Source organism: Leuciscus leuciscus (assembly GCF_965113295.1).
Source record: "Leuciscus leuciscus genome assembly, chromosome: 4".
Taxonomy (NCBI): Eukaryota; Metazoa; Chordata; class Actinopteri; order Cypriniformes; family Leuciscidae; genus Leuciscus; species Leuciscus leuciscus.
The window spans coordinates 39,791,703-39,813,046 of record NC_138728.1 but is presented as its reverse complement, the minus strand read 5'-3'; the positions used below and the strand labels follow the sequence as shown (position 1 = coordinate 39,813,046).

Below are 21,344 nucleotides of genomic sequence, written 5' to 3'. Positions count from 1 at the left end.
GAAGGAGGCCTTCACAGGGGAGAGACTAGTTGACACTTCAGGACTGCGATATCATCGTGTCCAGGCGCAGGTCCTTCATCAGATCTGGATACGGACTGGATCCGGCAGACTGTGGCAAACCTCGGGATAAACAGAGAGACTAATATTAGCATAGACGCTATTCTTCTTATGATGTAATGAGTACATCAGGATTTATGGGAAGGGTCCCCTAACATTGAATTATAGAAGCTGATAATGTGTTATGTGTATGCTAGGTAAAAGAGATGTGTTTTTAGTCTATGTGGTAGGTAGAGGGACACTGAGACCTGGGGAAGAATTGTGTGAGGCATGACCACCGGTAGGGGTGCTACTTGGATTAATAATTGTCACACAAATTAGACCAGGTGAAAGAACTAATTTAAAGGGAGACAAAACGATCAGAAGAGTAGAAGGTGAATGGGAAGCTGAGCTCTTTGATCGTTCAGGAGCGAGCTGATGATTATTGCAGTGCATAACGTAAGCTGCTAAGGCAAGGTAGTAACTGCTTTTGTTTATTGTTTTTTAAGCGTAATGTTATGTTCCTTGTTTGTTGCAGCATTTTGATGCTTCAGGAATGGGGCTGATGACTAATATATCAGTGGATAGGATGAGCTACTAAAACCAGGTATTAGCCGTATCGAGAGTTGGTATTTCATTGTTTTGTTTTACAAATGTACTTGCTTGTGCTTTTTTATTGTAGGACTGGCACCGATTGTTATCTGTCTAATTGAGAGTTTTGTTTTCTACAGTTTTTTTAATCTAATATGGTGTTTTTTAATGAGTCTTTGAACTCACTGGAATTTGTGTTTTAAGTGTCCTCAGCATAATTTGAGTGAGTCCCTCTTTTTGACTAGACACACATAGCATTGTGTTCATGAGAATGAAGGATTGCTGTTTGTGTTTGTTCTTGTTAGGTTTTCCCAGGCGGTGGCACTCGAGGGGCAGTGGGCGCACGTGTGGCGTTTACTTGTAGTGAATGCAGTGGTTTGGTGTGAGGGTGTCACATATAGGTAATATGTGGTGAATGAATTGTTTGCTTGGAGTATTATTTATTTATTCACTCCACTTGTACCTCAGTGTATTGCCTGGGTTGTCTTATTTTGTTCTTTTTGATTATTATGTTTCTTTTATGTGTCCCTATGGAAGGGACTTTGTTAAATAAAACTGCTGTGTAAAAGCGTTTATATCAAAATCCTGACTGCTGGTTCATTTTATACATGATTTACCTGTGAGCTCCTTCAGTGGGCAAGGTTACATCTAGATTTAAACTGACAGTGTGTGTCTGCTTCCCGGACAATGTTAGGAAGACTGTTCCAGAGTTTTGGCACTAAATAGGAAAAGGATCTACTGCCAGCAGTCGATTTTGAAATTCTAGATATTATCAACTGGATTTTGAGATCGCAATAGACGTGAAGGACTATAATGTGTTAAGAGCTCGCTAAAGTACTGTGGAGCTAAACCATTTAGTGCTTTGTAAGTAATCAGCAATATTTAAAAATTTATATGATGTAATTAGTGTTTGGGGTCATACTGACCCCATTGGATTTTTCCTTCATTTTTTTAAAGTGTTAACTTCATCTCAGGGGCATGAAACTCTGGGACTTTTCCTAAATAATCTATCTAAACATGCACAAAAAAACTGGGCTTGATTTGGTTGTTCTAAAGGTGTGTACATTTTTTTTTACCTTTTAAGGTGTTTGGGGTCAAAATGACCCCACATTGAAAATGAATGGGAAAATGAAAAAAATGACTTTTTTTTTTTTTATTTGTCAAAAAAATAAAAGTAAATCCATTATAAATCTGAAAATTTCTACATAGAAACCAAGGTCTGGTCCTAGAGCATAAATAAAAAGTAGAGCGAACTTTCTATCTCATACACACACACACACACACACACACACACACACACACACACACACACACACACACACACACACACACACACACACACACACACACACACACACACACACACACACACACACACACACATAAACAAACACACAAATGTATGTGTTTGCAACAGAGAGCATTTTTACAGAAATTGGCAAATAAAATAAACAAAACTGGCATAAATCTAAAAGAAATTACATTTAAATCAAGGTCTGGTCCTAGAGCATAAACCCAAAGTGGAACGAACTTTCTATCTCATACACACACAAACACACACATGTATGTCACTGCAACAGAGAGTATTTTTATAGAAATTGGCAAATAAAATAAACAAAACTGGCATAAATCTAAAAAAAATTTACATTTAAATCAAGGTCTGGTCCTAGAGCATAAACCCAAAGTGGAACGAACTTTCTATCTCATACACACACACACATACTTGTTTTTCTACCATTAGGGGGACCACCGTTTTTTGCCCACTTGTGGGGTCCACCACTTCCAGTGGTTCTACAGACTTGTAAAAAATCAAGCAAGATAACAAAAAATTCCTAATAAGAAATATCACTTCAATATACCAAAATTCAAACAAAATTGTTTGCACATGCGTTTTTGTGTCACTTGTGGGGCCCGGATCTAACTTTTAGGAGTTGTGGGGTCCACTTTCACAGATACACACACATTTCTAATCTTTATATCTTCGAAGGGACCAATACACACACATTTCTAATCTTTATATCTTAGAAGGGACCAAAGTCACTATCTGTAAAACATCAACTACTTCTATTATTTGCCCTTGATTACCATATAAACTTTCTTATATTATAATGTATATTCCTCTAAATTAATCTGCACACATCTATATTGGCAAGGCAAGTTTATTTATATAGCATAGAAGTGCTTTACATAGAAATTAAAATAATAATAGAATAAAGAAATAAGAATAATTAAAACAGTTTAGAAAAATTAAATACAGTACAGTACAAACAGTCGGACGAACAGCGGCACAGTGCTCATTCAGTAAATGCACAGCTAAACAGAAGTGTTTTGAGTCTGGATTTAAATGTGACCACTGTAGGAGCACATCTGATCTCCTCTAGAAGCTGGTTCCAGCTGTGGCTGGCATAATAGCTAAAAGCAGATTCGCCATGCTTAGAGTGAACCCTTGGTATATATCAGTTTAGCCATTAACATGGCATAAAAAGCCAATCCAGAGACTTTTCTAAATCAATGAGCCCTCAAATTTTGGTCACAGCCTGACCTGCTTCAGTCTGCAGGACACCAACTGTACTTTGTCTGCATTGTATTGGTCATTGAATGAACTGTGCGGTTTTGCTGAAGGGGATCTTGTTTGTCCCATGGTTATTTTTCTTTTATTTCTAATGAAGTTGTGTTCCTAGCCAGTCATGTTCACTGCAGCCTAAGATAATATACTCCTAAATTGAGGACTTCACATGAAAACTCCCTATTCATCTGATGCATAAAGACTTTAAGACCCTGTGGAATTATAGCACTAATACCGTGAGTAATTTTTACACTAAACACTGGATTAAAAAACAACAACTTTACAACATGATTTGTCCTCAATGAAAATGTATTTGGTAATACACAATGGCCAGTTCCATACAAAAAGAGGTTAGACAACATTTTACATTTCAAATGGGTAAAAAAATAAAGCTTTTGGTCAATGTAACAGTAATAAACATGCTATAAGAAACTCATGGCATTACAATGCATGAGTCAACAGTCTGATTTTTGGTATAAAACATTTAAAATTAAAAAAGACATTTGAATGGATCTACCAGTCTACTTTATAATATAAGACAACAAAGAACTTTAAAGGGTTAGTTCCCCCAAAAATGAACATTCTGCCTTCATTCACTCACCATCAAGGCATTCTAAACCCATAAGAAACTTGTTCATCTTCAGAACACAACTGAAGATATTTGAATGAAACCTGAGAGATTTCCATCTTTCCATTTAAAAACTGTTCATCCAAAACTTTCAAACATTCATAAAGAAAAAAGTTATCCATGTGACTCCAGAGGTTTAATCCCAATTTTATGGAGCAATGTCAATGTTTCGTGTGCCAAAAAAAAAAAAAAAAAAAAAAAAAAAAAAAAAAGATCTGTCTTCACTTCCACAGATCAACACATGAATCTTACTCATGAACACAAATTGGAGCTAAACTCTGCAGGACGGTGGCCCTCGAGGACCAGGGTTGAGAACAATCAACACTGCAATTTCATGTTGTGCAAGAGATCAGCAATAACATATTTTGTAAACGGGGAACAGCGACAAATAACAAACAAGAAAAATCGTATATGAGGTGAAGAATCATTAGTAACCAGGAAAAATTTTGTATAATTGTGTGTGCTGCAGCGATGCAAAAGTCCAGTTCACAGTTATTGCATTTGTGGATGATGTATTACGTGAGATCAACAACAGCACAAAAACAGGGCAAAACGATATACAACAAACAAGGAAAAGGGCATATGAGGCAAAGAATCCCTTTTAACCAGAAAATGTGTATAATTGTGTGTGCTGCATCAATGCAAAGTCCAGTTTACAGTTGTTGCAATTGTTGGATCAAAGAACTCATAAAGCCTGAAAAGTAGTCATGTCTCGGGCTGCAAGATGCCTAGCTGGACTCAATGATGAAACTGGCAAATATAAACGTCCGTCTCTTGCTCGCAAAGTTGGACATGGCTTGCATGCTTTAGCCATGTTTATCAAATCTGAAGGATTGAAGATGAAAGATCAACAGACTGCCAAAGATGCTGAGGAATGTGCACTGCTATACCAAGAAAGTAGGAAATTTGACATTGCAAGTCAAGCGCTAACTCAGCTTAACCAGACCAAGTGGAATTCTCCTCAGATTCTACCATTCACACAGGATGTCCACAGACTGCATTGCTATTTGTCTGAGAAACAGCAGAAGCAATTGAATGCCCTGCAAGAAGAGCCTTCTCCCTTGAACTGGAAGGACGTTGCTAAAGTGACCCTGGCGCAAGTTATCCTCTTCAACCGACGCAGAGCAGAAGGATACATCAGAAACACACGAAGATGTTAACCTAGCACTTACAGCACTGGAGCAGAAGCTTTGCAAACATTTTGTTCGGATTGCCATAGTAGGAAAGAGAGGGAGGAAAGTTCCTGTTCTCCTTACCCCGGTCATGAGAGAATCGCTCGATACTCTGAAAAGCGAGAAGAATGTGGAGTACTGAGTGAAAACGGATACTTGTTTGCATTGCCGCTCTCTGTCCATTACTTGAGGGGTTCCGATTGCATTAGGCAGTTTGTGAATGAATGTGATGATATCAAACATCCCAAAGCGCTAACCTCAACAAAACTTAGGAAACACATTGCTACTCTGTCGACTGTTCTGAATCTCAAGACTACAGAACAGGGACGGCTAGGAGAATACAAGGGGAAGAATCTGGATGAAATTCAGCTTGATGTGACTGGTATTGATATAGAAGTCTTTTTTATTATTAAGGAAAGTTAAAAAGCACAGCATTGTCCATTTATAAATCGTTCTCTTTTAGAATAGTAGATAGTATTTGATAAGTAATAGAATAGAATTGAATAGAACAGAGTAGAAGTATTTGACCTCAACATACTGAAGAAGAGGGCAGGTTTTATTGTTATAATGTGACTAACTAGACAATTTTAGTCTATTCAGCTATTTATGTAGTCATTTTGTATAATCTTGACAGATTGCAGTTTCACAACTCATTGAATCATTGAACAGAATCCCTATTAACCAGAAAATGTGTATAATTGTGTGTGCTGCATCAATGCAAAGTCCAGTTCACTGTTATTGTCATTGTTGTATAATGTTAAGTAAGTGGATTAAGTGAAAGTGCATTCACCTAACTTCATAAAATTGGTATTAAACCACATGGATTACTACTACTTTATAAATGTTCTGAAGCTTGAAAGTTTAGGGTGAGGTTGAAGTTTAGGATGAACAATGGAGGGACAGAAATATCTCGTTTCATTCAAAATATTTTCATCTGTGTTCCAAAGATGAACAAATTTCTTATGGGTTTGGAATAACAAAGGAGAGTAAATGACAACTAACCCTTTAAGAGGATAATACAATGAAAAACTAAATGTCAACTTTGTTGAAAACACTTAGAACACATGTCCCGATGTGAATGCTAGTGGGAAGGCATCCAATACGTTGAGATACCTGTATTTCCCCGTACTTTCCTTCTTATGGCAGAAATACGATTTTTGATGAAGTATTTGACCGCCTTCCAGTCTCGATTTCCTAAAGCTTGAGCTTCTGCATCAACGCAGCGCTGACAGTCCTTTTTCCCTGGAACTTGGCTCCTCACAATGAATTTCCTTAGGTGCCTTTCTACTGCCGCACATTCATCTGTTGTCCAGCTTCTTTTGGCAGCAGTTTCTTTACCCAAGTATACAAAAAAATAACATGTTATTAAGTTTAGGTTAATGTCTTAAGTTTAGGATTTTTAAACCTTAATCTGAACTGAAAGACTATTGGATTGATCACACAGGCCATTCATTGCCATATTGACTTGGTTCAGAGACTAAAAATACACTTTTAGTTTGTTTCTGAATAAAACTTTTGACTAATAATAATAATAATAATAATAATAAAGCAGTGCAATCCAGTAAAATGTGTGGTAGCACTTTATTTTGATGGTCCCCTTTAGACATTCTGTTAACTGAGTAACAATGCACCTACATGTCAACTAACTCTCATTACAGCATTAGTAGACCGTCTACTTAAAGTACTTTATACAATTTTGGCAAATGTACTTTGTTTTATGGACATTTTTATTTTAAAAACAAGACAAGGATTATTAGCAATGACTTTTACAGTCCGCATCTCATATTTTACGTATTGTCCTGTTAAACATGGCAGTCTCACATCGATGGGAATATGCATATGGAAATTATATGCAGATGAATGTATTAAAACTTTTGTGCGAACGCAAAATCTTCCCTTTGTGCATCCCACACTTTTAGAATGAAATCTAAGCAAAGTGTTATACATTTACATAGTACAATTTTCCTTTTGATCATATAATGAAAATGTTTAACCCAAAAATTCTGTCATCATTTACTCACCCACATGTTGTTCCAAACCTGTATGAGTTTCTTTCTTCTGAACACAGAAGACATTTTAAAGAATGTGGGTAACCAGAGAGTTGACGGCACCACTGACGTTCAAATTAGGAAAAAAATACTATAGAAGTCAGTGGTGCCATCAATTGTCTGGTTACCCCCATTCTTTAAAATGTCTTCTGTGTTCAGCAGAAGAAAAACTCATACAGGTTTGGAACAACATGAAGGTGAGTAAATGACAATAAAAATTTTGGGGTAAAGTATCCCTTTAAACCTTACGCTCAATAATTCTGTTTGAGGTTGTAAACCAAATATAATCAGAATATTAGACTGTGTAAACATACCTATTGTGACAGCTATCAATGTACAGTGATCAAGAGTAAAGATTTGATCAAATAATATAATTCAGAATAAAGCTTGTGTCTTCAAGACGAACGGGACAATCAATCTACTTAACATTTCTAAGCTCACCTCTCTTTTTTGCCGACTTTCTCTGGTATTGGGAATGCAGCGTGGAAGTAGGTTCTTGTGTGGATGTCACACTGTCCTCAACTTCAGTCTCCTGTGCTTCTGGAATAAAGTCATCTGAGTGCAAAGAAAAAAAAAAGTTTATTAAAGAAAGATAAATCAAAATGTAAGCAACACTGACTGGATTAGGATCTATCATGCATAACATTTGTGTCATGGTGACCAAGAGCAATGATCAACAGTACAAGTTTATAAATATTCAGTATACGGCACGAGTCTTGCAGATGATATGTATTGTGAAAAGCGCTATACAAATAAACAAATCGAATTGAACAAATTTCACATGGTTCCATAATTCTACAATACAGTGGTAGAGAGAGCCGGGTTTAATCATACTTGCACTCACACTGGGAGCACAATTTAAATGTATGCCCTTGGCAGATACTTTCTCCCCAAAGCAACTTACAGAACACATTACAGTGGCAATAGCCCTGAAGCAATGGGATGAGAACGTTGAGGAGATCGTCTACCTTTGGATCGTCTACTATACCTGTGGTGTAGCTTACTGTACCACACAATTAACTGGAAACAATGTCAAACATTCCCCACATGCAACAGGCAGCATGTCTAAAACATGTCAACTATAAATTAACTAAAAGGTTATATTAATGCAACAACCAAATATGTGGAATCCCATAAATATTGTGCAATAACATCTACATTTAATTGTCTAATTTAATTGAGATATCTTTCATAACCAAATTTTTCTTGTGAACACCCATCCATGTCAACAGTCTCTAAAACGGCAAGTAATAGAATATGAATGAGTTGTAAAACTGAAACTGCAATCTGTCAAGAGTATACAAAATGACTATAACAATAAAACCTGCCCTCTTCTTCAGTATGTTGAGGTCAAAAATTTCTACTCTGTTCTATTCAATTATATTCTATTACTTATCAAATACTATCTACTGTTCTAAAAGAGAACGATTTATAGATGGACAATGCTGTGCTTTTTAACTTTCCTTAGAGAAAAAAAAAAAAGACTTAATACTAGTCACATCGCGATCATCGTTTTCATGATTGATCGTCGCTGTCATTTGCGAGTACTCAGAGTCCATCCCTACCACGCACACCTACCTATTACGCAATCGCCACGGACCAACGGTAGTACGATGGTGTTTACCAGCCCGAGCAAACTTTTCTGGAAAGTTCGCTTTGAAATCCCAAAACAAACTTTGTTATGGCCTGATTTTGTTGAATGACGTCACAGTTCGTTATTCGATTTCGCTTGAAGTATATCGGGCCTTAAGGAGAAATGACTGATAAGACAATGATGAAGTAGCTGGTACGCAACAGATCCTAAGCATCATTGACATATCTTATCTTGCCGATGCTCCATATAGACAGTAAGAGCATACACTCATCTTTTCTAGAGGTAACAGCAAGTGTCACAGCAACAAATACGATGTTGCAATGCATTACATCCAAAATACTCATTCTGAACATGCAGCAGCTTGATCAGTGTTGAATTACACCTGCAATTACACTAGTTTAAATATTGACAGGTGTTGTCCCAATGATGTAAAATCACTAAGAGTGAGATCCATACGTGAGGGCCCCATAAGGCCTAGACTGGAAATGTGTGTGTATGTGGGGGCCCCATAAGGCCTAGACTGGAATGGTGTGTGTGAGCTTAACTGTGAATTCATTCGTTTGAGGGGAGGGCCCCATAAGGCCTAGACTGGAAATGTGTGTGTATGTGGGGGCCCCATAAGGCCTAGACTGGAAATGTGTGTGTATGTGGGGGCCCCATAAGGCCTAGACTGGAAATGTGTGTGTATGTGGGGGCCCCATAAGGCCTAGACTGGAATGGTATGTGTGTGAGCTTAACTGTGAATTCATTCGTTTGAGGGCAGGGCCCCATAAGGCCTATACTAGAAATGCGTGTGAGGGCCCCATAAGGCCTAGGCTAGAAATGTGTGTGTGTGAGCGCTTGACATGTAGAGCATGAGGGCAAGACTAGAATAGATTGTGATGACAGAGTCGACATTACTACTTTACCTGCGTGACGACAGCATCTTTGTTGGAGGCATCATGGGAAGAGTGATCTGTTAGGGATGTTTTGGTCTCTAGAACAGAAGTCTGCTGCTTTGGCTCCTGGAAATTAGACAAAAAAAACAACAGAAACCAAAGTTAACAAAAGTTAGCTCATGTGAAAACAGTTTCTCATCTAGCACAGCTGAAATATAAGAGCATACACTCATGTTTTCTAGAGGTAACAGCAAGTGTCACAGCAACAAATAAGTTGTTGCAATGCATTCCATCCAAAATACTCATTCTGAACATGCAGCAGCTTGATCAGTGTTGAATTACACCTGCAATTACACTACTTTAAATATTGACAGGTGTTGTCCCAATGATGTAAAATCACTAAGAGTGAGATCCATACGTCAGGGCCCCATATGGCCTAGACTGGAAATGTGTGTGTGTGTGGGGGGGCCCCATAAGGCCTAGACTGGAATTGTGTGTGTGTGAGCTTAACTGTGAATTCATTCATTTGAGGGAAGGGCCCCATAAGGCCTAGACTGGAAACGTGTGTGTGAGTGCTTGACATGCAGCATGAGGGCAAGACTAGAATAGATTGGGATGACAGTCAACATTACTCCTTTACCTGCGTGACGACAGCATCTTTGTTGGAGGCATCATGGGAAGAGTGATCTGTTAGGGATGTTTTGGTCTCTATAACAGAAGTCTGTTGCTTTGGCTCCTGGAAATCAGACAAAAAACAACAGAAACCAAAGGTAACAAAAGTTAGCTCATGTGAAAACAGTTTCTCATCTAGCACAGCTGAAATATAAGAGCATACATTTGTCTTTTCTAGAGGTAACAGCAAGTGTCACAGCAACAAATAATATGTTGCAATGCATTACATCCAAAATACTCATTCTGAACATGCAGCAGCTTGATCAGTGTTGAATTACACCTGCAATTACACTACTTTAAATATTGACAGGTGTTGTCCCAATGATGTAAAATCACTAAGAGTGAGATCCATACGTCAGGGCCCCATATGGCCTAGACTGGAAATGTGTGTGTGTGTGAGCTTAACTGAATTCATTCATTTGAGGGGAGGGCCCCATAAGGCCTAGACTAGAAATGTGTGTGTGTGTGGGGGGGCCCCATAAGGCCTAGACTGGAATGGTGTGTGTGTGTGAGCTTAACTGTGAATTCATTCATTTGAGGGGAGGGCCCCATAAGGCCTAGACTAGAAATGTGTGTGTGTGAGCGCTTGACATGCAGCATGAGGGCAAGACTAGAATAGATTGTGATGACAGAGTCGACATTATTCCTTTACCTGCGTGACAAAAGCATATTTGATGGAGGCATCATGGGAAGAGTGATCTGTTAGGGATGTTTTGGTCTCTAGAACAGAAGTCTGCTGCTTTGGCTCCTGGAAATCAGACAAAAAGTTCTAAGAAACAGATCATGCATATATGAGATCACATAGCTATGCATAGATAATCATTTTTTACATACATTTAAGATGAATGTGTGTATGTAATGGGTAAAGCGCAGAAGAACTGAAGCGGATGCTTGAGCGCTGACTAGGGCTGAACGATTTTGGAAAATAATCTAATTGCGATTATTTTTACCAATATTGCGATTGCGATTTAATATGCGATTATTTTTAAGCTCTTTATCTTTTCTATTATTTCAACAAAAACAAGCAATACATCACTGTAAAATAGGATGGGAATCTTTTTTTTTTATAAAACTTAAAATATTTATAATTATAAGTACTTTTAAAAAGAAATACACATTAAAAAAAACTAAATAATACAACTATATGTTAAGAATTTTAACTAATATAGCTCCAAAACATAAAAGCAAATCAAATAAAAACATTAAAAACATTACAAGCAATAAACAATGAGTGCTTTCAGTATTTAAGGGTAGGCTGTCTGAACGTTTTCATCTCTTTTGAAATATAAGATGTGGTTTGTCCTGTCTGTTAAAATAACTTAACTGCGTTTACATTAATTTCGCGTCATAAAAGCATTTTGAGATGCAAGTACATTTCACCACGTAGACGGAGTCGCTCACAGCCGCATGCTCAAGCGCTCTTCGCAAAGCGCGCGTGAGTATTTGAAACTGAAAGCAGCTTCTGTCAGTGATTTTCATATTTTTAATATATAAGCCAACTGTATTCCAAAAGACATATGATGCCTTCGTAGAGCATTTGTAAGGAAAATACCGGCGCCGGCGGGCGAGACTACAAGAGTAACATCAAGCAAAGCACGCGTGATGCGTATCTTATAGCGCATCTTGTGCAATGCAGCCCGCGAATGTCCTTGTAATTCGCTTCAACTTCTCCGAACTTTATGAAAGATTATTTTTCGGAAGGTTCGAGTGGTGTCGTGTGTGCGTGTGTGTGAGACAGAGGAATTAGAAGCAAGCAGAATATTGTTGTTTATAAAGCACACGCAGCGTCATCACGTAGGCTATCTGTGTTTAAAACTAAGATCAGACTCTATTCTGAATTATCTGAATAGATACAAAATCGTTGGAGAGAATCTATAACACAATATCACATAAATTAAACACAAACTGTTCTTTCCTGTAGCCTATGCCAGGTCTATGTGTAGCGTGCCAAGTTGATGCTTCCTCCGTAGGCGTAGTGCAGACTGCTTTACTGCTGACGCGTGTCACGTGACCAAAGTTTAATCGCAGCTTTTGCGGTTAAATCGCGTTTCATCATATCGCGATATTATCGTAAATGCAATTAATCGTTCAGCCCTAGCGCTGACAGAAGACTTTTCAGTACACACGCTTCGATTGTGTGCACACAGAGGGCTGCCTGTCATGGTTCATTGCAATTTAGCATTTTAAGATCTTTGAAACTTTGATTTAAGACATTGAAATGCTAATTAAGGCATTATTTGTACATTAACAAATTAAAAACTTAAAGATTGGCAGACATCCTGATAATCAACAGAAGTTGGAGCTATGATTCATAGGGGTGGAGCGGTACATGTATTCGTATTTAGGGATGGGGCCGATCCGATCCAGTATCGGTATCGGGACCGATACCAGCGTAATTCACGCATCGGATTTTCCCGATCCAACCTGCGGAGATATCCGATATCCATGAGTCATGTCTGCACTTTAACGTTGTCTGCTGAAATGACTCCAAAAGTGATTCCCGCCAGCTAGTCTGCTAGCTTTGGATTTGGATTTCCCGAACGGAGGCGCAGCTCAATGAGACACAGCGTTATGAGACACGCCCCCGCTCAGGAAATCCATTCCGCAGTTTGCGGTTAGCCAACATGTCCGCTGTGTGGAAATACTTCACACTGGAAACACCGCAGAGCAAGACAGCATCAGACAATTAATACGAGTCGAGTCTATTAAATGTATTTTTTTGAATGAATACTTGTTTGATACTCCATAAATACTTGTTTAGTTAATGGATGATTCACCATTTCTGAACGAATCTTTTGAATGAATGATTCTCGTTCCAGAGAAGGCAGACATGCTGATTTTTCTTCAAAAGAATTGCTGATTCTACATCTGATGATGTAACGTCTTTACTTCTGTTACATATTTTATGTTCATGTTTTTGCTTTTCATGATAATTCCTTAAAGTATTATAAATATAAATACTTTGCATTGTCACAGTTTTACTGGTAATAGCCTAAATGTGACAAGAATAAAAGGTAGAATTTTTACAAGTATTTGCTCTCTTTTTTCTCTCCAATAAATATTGAAATTGAAACCAAGAATCGTTAAGAACCGGATTCGATAAGCAGAACCGGAATGGTTAAAATTAAAACGATACCCAACCCTACGTCTGAGGCGAAATCCGCTTGTCTGTTTGCAAGATGGCTGATGTTGATCGAGCATTCATCGAGAGAGTTACCGCATCGGAACGAGGATCACCCTTTAGATAGTGTGTGTGTAAGATGTTTAACATTACACTTGCACTTTTCTTATATTTCAAGACTCAAGTATTTGACATTTTGGGAATGTAATAAATATTGACATGACAATCAATTTGAAACCCTTACAGTTGTATATTTGTTTTCAGAATGGGATTTTTCCTGTTAACAGGATTTCCTGTTTTTCTGACTTCCTTTTCTGACCTTATACTTCTCAAGTTGCCTTTTGGGACATACATGCGTATACGTACATATCACACTTGCCTGTTGAGAGAAGTTTATTTCAGCATCATATAAAATAAACAATAATGATAATAATAATAATAATAATAATAATAATAATATTAAAGCAAACACAGCTCTGGTATCGGAATAGTATCGGTATCGGCCGATATCCAAATTCAGGTATCGGGATCAGATCGGAAGTGAAAAAATGTGGATCGGTGCATCCCTAGAACCAAATCGGTACGGGTGTCATGGTTCGGTGCATGAATTTACACACAGAATACACAGTATAAAAATAAATAAAACTCGCGTTCAAATGAATTAATGTAATGCAGAACTACTGTTAGATACGCAGGTTCTTTAGGGACACCTAATCTGTAGCCCCGCCTTAGGCTAGGTTTGTTTATACTTTCGCGAGCCTCCGCTGACCGCGCGCGCGCGCCTCCCCAAATGGACGAGGCATTTATACTTTGCGTTCGCCGGTGTACTATTCTTTGAAATGACAGGGTGCGACTCGGTGTAACTGTCCATCAGGAATCAGCGGTGAGAAATAAGGTACACTAGTGAATGTTTATTTTAGTAGCCTACAACAACACCTTTAGTACACCAAAACCACACTACAAAAGAATCGTGTAAAGCAGGAAACCAGATTATTCCGTGACATTAGAAGAAAATGGATATGAGAACGTAACCTACAACTAAATTAACGTTATCTTACATAATTTCTAAACATTTGTATTTAGTTTTGTGAACCTTTTTATAAAACATGGCTATTTATTTTTATTTAAAGGGCTTATGTCTGCTATTTTGTTAATGTACATTAAGCAACTCATTTAGATGCAAGAACTGGCTGCCGGTGCTGTGAGATGTACATGCTTGGCCAGATTCGGCTCGAAGTTGTGCGTCTTCGGATGCGGAGCCGTGCACACTAAAAAACCGTGCACTGCACACCGCCACGCAAAATTAGGGCTGTCGCGGTGAAGGATTTTCCCTTGCGGTAATTTTCAGTGGGCCAATAGCGCGATATGCGGTTTTACCGCATTTATTAATTTATTTAGATGTATTTGTTGCTATATAAATAAGTGTCACGATGTGGTCAGTATGCACAAAAGCGAGAACATTTTAAGTAAACAACAAACCGAAACTAAAAAGCGTCTCTGCGCATTGAAAGCCTGTCACTCAGCGCGCAGTTGTTACGGCAACGGACTGTCGTTGAGTGAGTCATTAAACCATTCATTCAACAACACGTTCAAAAACGCTGATTGATTCATTAAAAGATAGTAATGAAACAAGGTTAATTATTTTTAACTTTGAGCTCCACTTTTCAAGGCTCAGCTGACCAGCAATGCGTCGCATGGGAAATGCTGAAGCTTCATAGAGACAAATGGCATTGATTCAATGCGTGACTCACTGAGTTTTGTTTCCCGCGACCGCGAGTTCCTCGCACTGTGGATGCTGACCAGCGATGTCGCTGATGCCATTCATGGTAAATACCCTTTATTTTAAACGTTCAAAGGATGACAGGACAAATATTTAACTTTCCTTGGACACGGCAACCTTTTCACGAATATGACTTGACCTCAAAGACAGACGCAGGTAATCGCACGCGCTCAGTCGATCTCTCTCATTCACTGTCCGTTTAGGCTTAAGTGCAACTCCACGAAGCCTCTGTACAAATCACCACGATAAAACCATGATCACCATGTCTTATTATCATTATTAACTTATTTAACATTCAATACACATGCACAAAGTTCAAATCAAGAAGGGTGTAGCCTTATGAAAAAAGAAAACGCAAATATCGCGGTTGCTGTGGTTACTTGAATTCCTCTGCGGTTGGCTTGTCAGTAGAGCGGTAATACAATATTGCAGTTATCGTGATAGCCCTACGCGAAATGTGGCCTTGCACACTAGGGCTGCAACAACTAATCGATAATAATCGATTATGAAAATCGTTGTCAACGAATGTCATTGTCGATTAGTTGGTCTGCTCACGTCACGGGGAGCGTTACTGATGACGTCCCTTTCATGACAACGCAGTCACGCGAAATGGCAGAGAGTAATCGGAGAGAAACATCAGCACGGCAAGCAAAAACTGTATATTCTCATTATATGATGATGTGAAAATGGTATAGTCTAGTTTAATTCAATACTACAGTGTAAACAGCTTTGTTTACTAACTTCGGGACAGTCACACTAGATCTATTTTGTATCGAGCATCAGGTTGCGCAATCAGTTCGCTCGCAACATAAGTGATGGATTAAAATAGCGCTACCGCATAAATAGGTTAAATTAAATGGTATTTACAAAGTGAAGCACTAAATATAAAGGCAGTTAATAACAGCAGCAGTAAAATATTGTTTTTTAGTCACTGTAGTCAGTGGTTTTCAGCGAATGCTTGTGCAGTAATACATAATTTTTCCTGTACTTTTAATCAAGCCTGTTGTCAGCTGCGTACCTCCATTCCGCTCTCTTTTTATAGCATTTGTCTACTACTATGTAAGGGATAATCCCGCTTATTACATGGCTACCCACCAAATAAATCAATAATTTTACACAAAATATTGATTTAAAAAGGAGTTTATTGATTTAAAAATGATTGTATTGCTTCCGCTAAAGAAAATACTCCGTTCCGTCTCTACGGTTAGAATCCTGCGTCCATAGCAACGCTCTGTTTTTCTGGTGTGTTATACTTCGCAGCGGTCTGTTATCAAGAAATAACAGATCGCATTCTACATTGGAATTCAAAATCTGCTGCTTAATATCTTATTACAAACATGTTTGTGTCCTAATTTCATAATGTGAAGTTTATATGAGCAGCGCAACTCAATATTTTGTTTTGTTTATTTATATTTTGGATATTTAAAGAAGTTTTACTGTTTAAAAACTGGACAAACTTTTGTGTTTGGGGTTTAAAATGTAAAAATTAAAGATTATATTAGTAAAACTCAATGTGTGGCTTTTGCACTTTTTAAAGTACACTTTTACACATAAATACCCTGATTTAGGGTTTTATTTAGTTATAAACAAAAATCAAATTGAATTTAAAAAACCTATCCGATTAATCGATTAATCGAAAAAATAATCGTCCGATTAATCGATTATCAAAATAATCGTTAGTTGCAGCCCTATTGCACACCCAACGCGCACGACCGCCAACACCGCAATGACGACATTTTTGCCACGCGCCCTCGCATAAATAAGAGATGCTTTATTTTCAGTTTTATAGCTGATTGTCTTGTTTACATCTTACTTTACACACTTCAGGGCAGGCTGTTGCAGCTAGCTCAGGGGAGAGACCGTATGACACTATGGTACAGCCTCAGACATGCACAATAAAAAATTTCTGCATTTTTGTTTTGCTTTTCCCTCCATTGTACCGAACTCCTACCGAACCGTAATGTCTGAACCGAATCGTGACTTCTGTGTACTGTTCCACCCCTAATGATTCAGGTTATTAACACACAATGTGGACACTTTTACAAAACCAATGCTAATTTATCATTTTCCAACTACAAAGACATGGATTATCATGTAAGCGTATGCAAACGATCAGTACTAAGAAATTAATGTGTAATATGCTGTCCCATACCTTTGTTACTATCGATAAATCATTCCGTAAACCCAGGTTTGTCCCTAAAAGACAGAATGTGTGTCCTGGCATCATCAACAGGCCTTATCCTCGTCTTCCTTTTCAACATTATGGTGCTGAAAATAATTACATACACAATAAAAATCAATTACATTATCATGGGGAAACAAAAAAAATAATTAAATCAAACAATTTCAAGTAATGTAACGTTAATATTCAGTGGTTTAAGATCTAAATGTAGCTTGCACAGGCCAGACAACAGATATAAAACAGAAACGATAATTAGATTATTCAGGCATATTGTAAATATTGTAAGATAGATCAATAAACAGTTAAGTTAGTCTGTCAGCTGCACACGATCTGCAATCATGTCTGCTCAATTAAAATATAAGCGTCAAACCAATACATTAGTGGATTTTTGCAAAACTATAAAGCAAACGGAGTCAAATTATCATGTAATGCAATAAAATGCTTCTTACGCAGCCGCCATTATCAGCTATCGATCTATAAATAGCATCACCAGCTCATAACATTATCATCTATCGATCTGAATAAAATGCTACATCATTAACTATCATTTAACGTTAGTTGCGCTACGAAATTGAGTAAGAATTGAAACGAATATCATGTACAAAGTCAAATAACTTCACTTACCTCTTTCTCACATGAAGAGAGTGTGTTCAGAGTCGAAGCGCGTGGAACTTCCGGTTTAAAATGCCGTCCTTGACCGTGTCCGTGGGCTTTTAGCAGCTAATGTTAGCCATCTGATTAAAACCTTAACGTTACTTCATTAAGCATTATTCTGTTCACACGACTAGAAATACACATGAAACTATATCAAATGTTTAGTTAAATACTATAGGATTACAGCAAATTATTGCTTAGTCTACATGAAGTGTTTCTTCCGTTGAAACAGAGTCAAAACATGAGGAATTAAAGATTACAACCCAGAAACAGTGTGCGTCAGTGCGTCAGTGCGTGAGTGCGTGGGCGCATCCAATAAAACTACACGGCTCCTCCCTCCCTCTCCGTGGGCCTTTCTCATTGGCTAAAGCCACACACACATCCGGGAGTGTGTATCTGCTGCAATACCACGTTCCCAGCTACAGGGGCGATAGAGAGCATACACACTTACACACTCAAAACTGGTTTTTATTACCTTGTGGGGAAAGTGAAAAAAAAGCATGAGGCATATCAGCAGAGGCTACTGAGGCAGTTTACGTTGAAATCGGTGTGGGGCCCACCATTTTGGGCCCCACAACGTTGTTGGACCCCATACCGTTGGTGTGCTCCCGGTGACTGGGACCCACAAAGTAAGAAATACAAGTACACACACACACACACACACACACACACACACACACACACACACACACAGACACACACATGTATGTCACTGCAACAGAGAGTATTTTTATAGAAATTGGCAAATAAAATAAACAAAACTGGCATAAATCTAAAAAAAATTTACATTTAAATCAAGGTCTGGTCCTAGAGCATAAACCCAAAGTGGAACGAACTTTCTATCTCATACACACACACACACAAACACACACAAACACACACATGTATGTCACTGCAACAGAGAGCATTTTTATAGAAATTGCCAAATAAAATCAACTAAACTGGCATAAATCTATAAAATGTCACATATGCAACATGGAACAAGCTTGTCAAAATGACCCCAAACACCTTAAGTGTTGTCCTTTTTTAACAGTGATTAAGGGTTTAACAGGGAGCCAATGCAGTGTTGATATGGGGCTAATATGGTCATACTTCCTGGTTCTGGTAAGAACTCGAGCTGCTGCGTTTTGGACCAGCTGTAGTTTGTTTATTCTGCGTGCAGGGCAACCACCCATAAGAGCATTACAATAATCTAGCCTTGATGTCATGAACGCATGAACTAACCACACCATTGTCAAAGCAATCCCCATTCACACGGATCTGCGAAAACGACAAAAAATGCTGTTTTCTGCTGCCAGGCCATTAGATGGCGATGACACACTATAGACTGAACACGTAATACGCATGTGCATGACCTCATGGTCTTCAGAGACTTACGTTTTTGTTGTTTACACGGAGACCATTTTCAAAAACTTGCACTTTGAAACCCGTTTTCAAAAGTTTGCGTTTTCAGGCAACCAAAACGCTGTTGTCGTGTAAACAAACGCCCAAAATGCATACGTTTTTAGTTGAAAATGGTGTCGTGTAAACCGCCCCTAAGAATGAGTGTCTGTGAGAGCAAGACTTGACTTACTTTACCTAACCTGAGAATAAACCCCCAACAAGGTGATGTACATGAGGTCTTCCATCAGACTGAAGTGGGTTTATTTTGCGAGAACCACCGGCTGGATGTACATTATCCCACTTATTACACGGCCACTTGAAATATTTATCTGAGTTGAAATATAATAATAGGTCTTTAAACGCAAAGCTTCGCGGAGAGAGCAGTTGCAACGCGGCAAGTTCAAACTAGACAGACATTTAAGTGATACGGTATACAGTCATACCACTTATTACACAGCATTTCGCCACTTAAATAATTATGGAGATATTGATTTCAGATTAAACTGTTTTAAAGTCATACCCATTTCTTTCTTATAATCTGACAGTGTACAAAACAATAGTCACAAAATGGCAGCGGCTTCGTTTGTATGAAACGGTAGAGCGAGCCTACCATGATACTGGATGGCATAATTAATTAACTGTACACAAAATATTGATTTGACTAAGTTTTAATATTTTATAAGCTTACCAAATGCAAAACTACCACAAAGAAAAACTGTTCCTTATAGCATAAATTGCCAGCAATGTTTAATATGGGCAATAAAAAAAACCCCAAAAAACCTGTTCCTAGCAAGCATATAGCACTGCTGACTTCAGTAACCCGGATGAGCCTGTGTTTCTGTTTTCAGCGATTGTTATCTGGGAATAACATACCGCTGGATGGTGCTATTGATCTTAACACCTTTAACCTCATTATTTATTATTACACGGCTCTGTGGAATACTTGATTCTGATTGGTCAAAGTACACACCACGAAACAACAGCTCACATTATTGTACCATAAAACAAGTTATTGTAAACCAGTTAATGGGAAACCCAAAATCTAGGGCATTCTTGTACATATTTTGTACCGCCAAGCAGTACATCTAGTTAATCATGCATTTATTCAGTTCTACTTCTGTTAATATAGGATGTTGTTGCATGTGGGGGAATTTAAAGGAATTTTGTGGATTCAACAAGTTAAACTCCATCAGCAACATTTTGTCAACATAAATCTGATAAACCTGGTAACTTTTGTAAGATAAGCTCATGGATACCAGAAAATCACCATGCTGGTGATTATCCAGAGGTCAGGATAATCACCGGCATGTGACAATAGCTGATGTGTTTAGTTTAAATAAAGTCACTCAAACTTTCATATGGATGTACATTTTGAGGTAATCATTCCTCACAGTCATAGCCTTTTTTATTTTCTTAGGTGCTAATAAATACTATTAAAGTGTGAGATTTTAACCATTCAACGACCGGAGGTGTGTGTTTCTGTGATTATCCCTCCGCTGATCTTATAAAAAAATTCAATAATAATAATTCTAATATAACTAAAATATATATATATATATATAAGATGAGTCAAAGTTATTTTCTGTTGAGATCAACATAGTGCCACAAATGTTGTGAATGGAGATAAACATCTACTGAACCCGGAACATCCCTTTGATTATGATTAAAATAATCATATGATTAAATAATGCCAAGCAGTAAGTGGCCCATGGGTCACTAACACGTGACAATAGCTGATGTATTTAACTTGCATATGTACGTTTTGAGGTAATCATTCCTCACAGAGCCTGTTTTATTATGTTAGGTGCTATTATAAAAGAAACTTTTAAAGTACTATTAAAGTGTGAGATTTTAACCCTTCATGACAATTGATTCAAATGACCAGAGGTGTATCTGTGATTATCCCTCTGCATCCTATAAGGACACGACCGCTGATCTTGAACTTTAGTCACAACATTTGTGAAATAGAAAATTTGACTCAGGGATAAACATCTACTTAACCCGGAACATTCCTTTGATTATGATTAACAATTAACTTT

The 21,344-nt window shown here is 37.9% G+C and overlaps 1 protein-coding gene and 1 long non-coding RNA gene across 4 annotated transcripts; one reads left to right on the top strand and one right to left on the bottom strand.

The window, feature by feature from the left end:
* Window positions 1-468: 468 nt before the first annotated feature.
* LOC309498046 lies at window positions 469-1,133 on the top strand. The gene is made up of 3 exons (XR_014205832.1): window positions 469-495; window positions 575-643; window positions 933-1,133. It is a non-coding gene; the product is annotated as an uncharacterized lncRNA (long non-coding RNA).
* Window positions 1,134-3,484: 2,351 nt separating this feature from the next.
* LOC309497457 (uncharacterized protein) lies at window positions 3,485-18,907 on the bottom strand. 3 transcript variants are annotated; one of them, XR_014205527.1, is made up of 7 exons: window positions 17,893-18,907; window positions 17,239-17,354; window positions 10,838-10,933; window positions 10,154-10,249; window positions 9,544-9,639; window positions 7,483-7,596; window positions 3,485-6,325 (listed from the first exon to the last, which is right to left on the bottom strand). XR_014205527.1 is itself a non-coding variant. In XM_082167758.1 (5 exons), exons 1-5 carry the CDS (start codon window positions 17,311-17,313, stop codon window positions 7,549-7,551), a joined length of 411 nt encoding a protein of 136 aa, XP_082023884.1. In that variant the 5' UTR covers window positions 17,314-18,907; the 3' UTR covers window positions 3,485-7,548. The 3 variants fall into 3 exon arrangements, 1 of the variants encoding a protein (XP_082023884.1); XM_082167758.1 differs by having other exon boundaries at window positions 3,485-7,596; window positions 17,239-18,907; XR_014205526.1 differs by having other exon boundaries at window positions 7,483-9,259; window positions 9,342-10,933; window positions 17,239-18,907.
* Between the last annotated feature and the right edge of the window lie 2,437 nt (window positions 18,908-21,344).